This window comes from Carlito syrichta, unplaced genomic scaffold (genome assembly GCF_000164805.1).
Source record: "Carlito syrichta isolate Samal-C Ts95f unplaced genomic scaffold, Tarsius_syrichta-2.0.1 Scaffold311707, whole genome shotgun sequence".
NCBI lineage: Eukaryota > Metazoa > Chordata > Mammalia > Primates > Tarsiidae > Carlito > Carlito syrichta.
In genome coordinates this window covers 413,511-414,946 of record NW_007255803.1, presented here as the reverse complement: position 1 = coordinate 414,946, position 1,436 = coordinate 413,511, and the positions used below count along the sequence as shown (strand labels likewise).

Genomic DNA, 1,436 nt, shown 5'->3' with positions numbered 1-1,436 from the left:
CAGGCGGGTCTCGAACCCACGGGCTCAGGCAATTCACTCACCTCAGCCTCCCAAAGGAGCGGGATTACAGGCTGAGCCACCGAGCCCGGCTGGATAATTATTAAGGTAAGAAGGAATCTTGCCTCCTTGACCACCCCAATAACTGCCTCTTCCCATAGTCCTTATACCCCATAGGTAGAGCACTGGGCAACTGCCTAGTTCTGAGTCTTTTAGCTATAGAAGGAAGTTCAGTGCTTAGTCGCTTAGGAATTTTTAAGCTAGGTCAATAGATTCTTAATAAAATCTGCGAACTTGAATGGGAAAAAAATTATATTTTTAAGCTCAATTGAAATTTACCATTTCAAGTAGAGCCGTAGGAAACAAACCACAGTAGCATTAGCAAGAAATCATGGTATATTCATATCATATTATAGTTGGTTATAAATATCTCAAAATATCATTTATACTCATCACTAGTTTCAAAATTATGGTAGTTATTACACTTTCTCCTAGATTTTGTCAATGTGTAAATAAAGAAGCTCTACTACATTACAAATTTGTTATTAATGCCTTGTTTTATTTCAACGTAATTGATTTCCTTCATAATCTTGTATTTTGTACACTTGTAAACAACCTGAGAAGGGGGTACAGGGACTTGCCTAGACTGCTAAAGGGTCCATGGCTCCAAAAAAAGGTTAAGAATTACTAGACTCAAAGGCTGTACTGACAAACAGTTACAACCATTTCTCGAATTCAAATGCCTTATTTCCTGGTGTTTCCCCAACTAGACCCTATAAAACGTCTGCCGGATTGCCGGCTTCTGGACTACGATTCCCAGAAGGTGATGCGGCCCTGGGGCCTATCCGGAGTTAGGACAATAACTCCATCCAATAGTTCTTGGGCTGTCTCTTGACAGCCTACAACTCCCAACATGCATGGCGGCTGTTTATTCCTTGGAGACATTATGGACGCCCAGTTATTACTGGGATCTGTAATTGTTTCGCATAACGTTTGGGAGTTGCTTCCCCTTATGGTGTCTGGGAGTAGCCGTGAGGAAAAAAAAAACAGGAAAACACAGCAATTAAACAAGCATGTCCCCTACACCCGCCCGTACCTGACCCGGTTCCCCAGCGCGCGAGGGCGGAAGTGGTGGTGGCCGGCGCGGCCGGAAGTTCAGATCAGCTGATGGGGGAGGCGGCGCCGCAGCCGCCTAGAGGCCCCGGCCGCCCAGCGCTTCGTCCGGGCCCTGAGTCTCGGAGACTGGCCAAGATCACCGTTCTCACCTCGCTTTGGGGCGAGGCTCGGTCCCGTCTCTCTCCCAGGCCTGAGATCCTTGCCCGGCACGGCCGCCCTGAGCGCCCCGGTCACCCCCAGCCCCGGCTCGCCCCTCAGGCCCCGGGCCTCCCCTCAGTCCCCGGCCGGCGGCCCAGGCCCCGGATCCGCGGGGGGGGACCCGG

At 49.9% G+C, this 1,436-nt stretch overlaps 1 protein-coding gene across 1 annotated transcript in view; it reads left to right on the top strand.

Annotated features, from left to right (window-relative positions):
* The first annotated feature begins 736 nt into the window (after positions 1 to 736).
* Positions 737 to 1,436, top strand: part of ZSWIM8 (zinc finger SWIM-type containing 8) — a 16,350-nt gene continuing 15,650 nt past the window's right edge. The window contains exons 1-2 of the mRNA XM_008068971.2: positions 737 to 820; positions 1,111 to 1,342. Coding sequence (XP_008067162.2) covers positions 737 to 820; positions 1,111 to 1,342 — 316 coding nt within the window. The remainder of the gene's footprint in view (positions 821 to 1,110; positions 1,343 to 1,436) is intronic.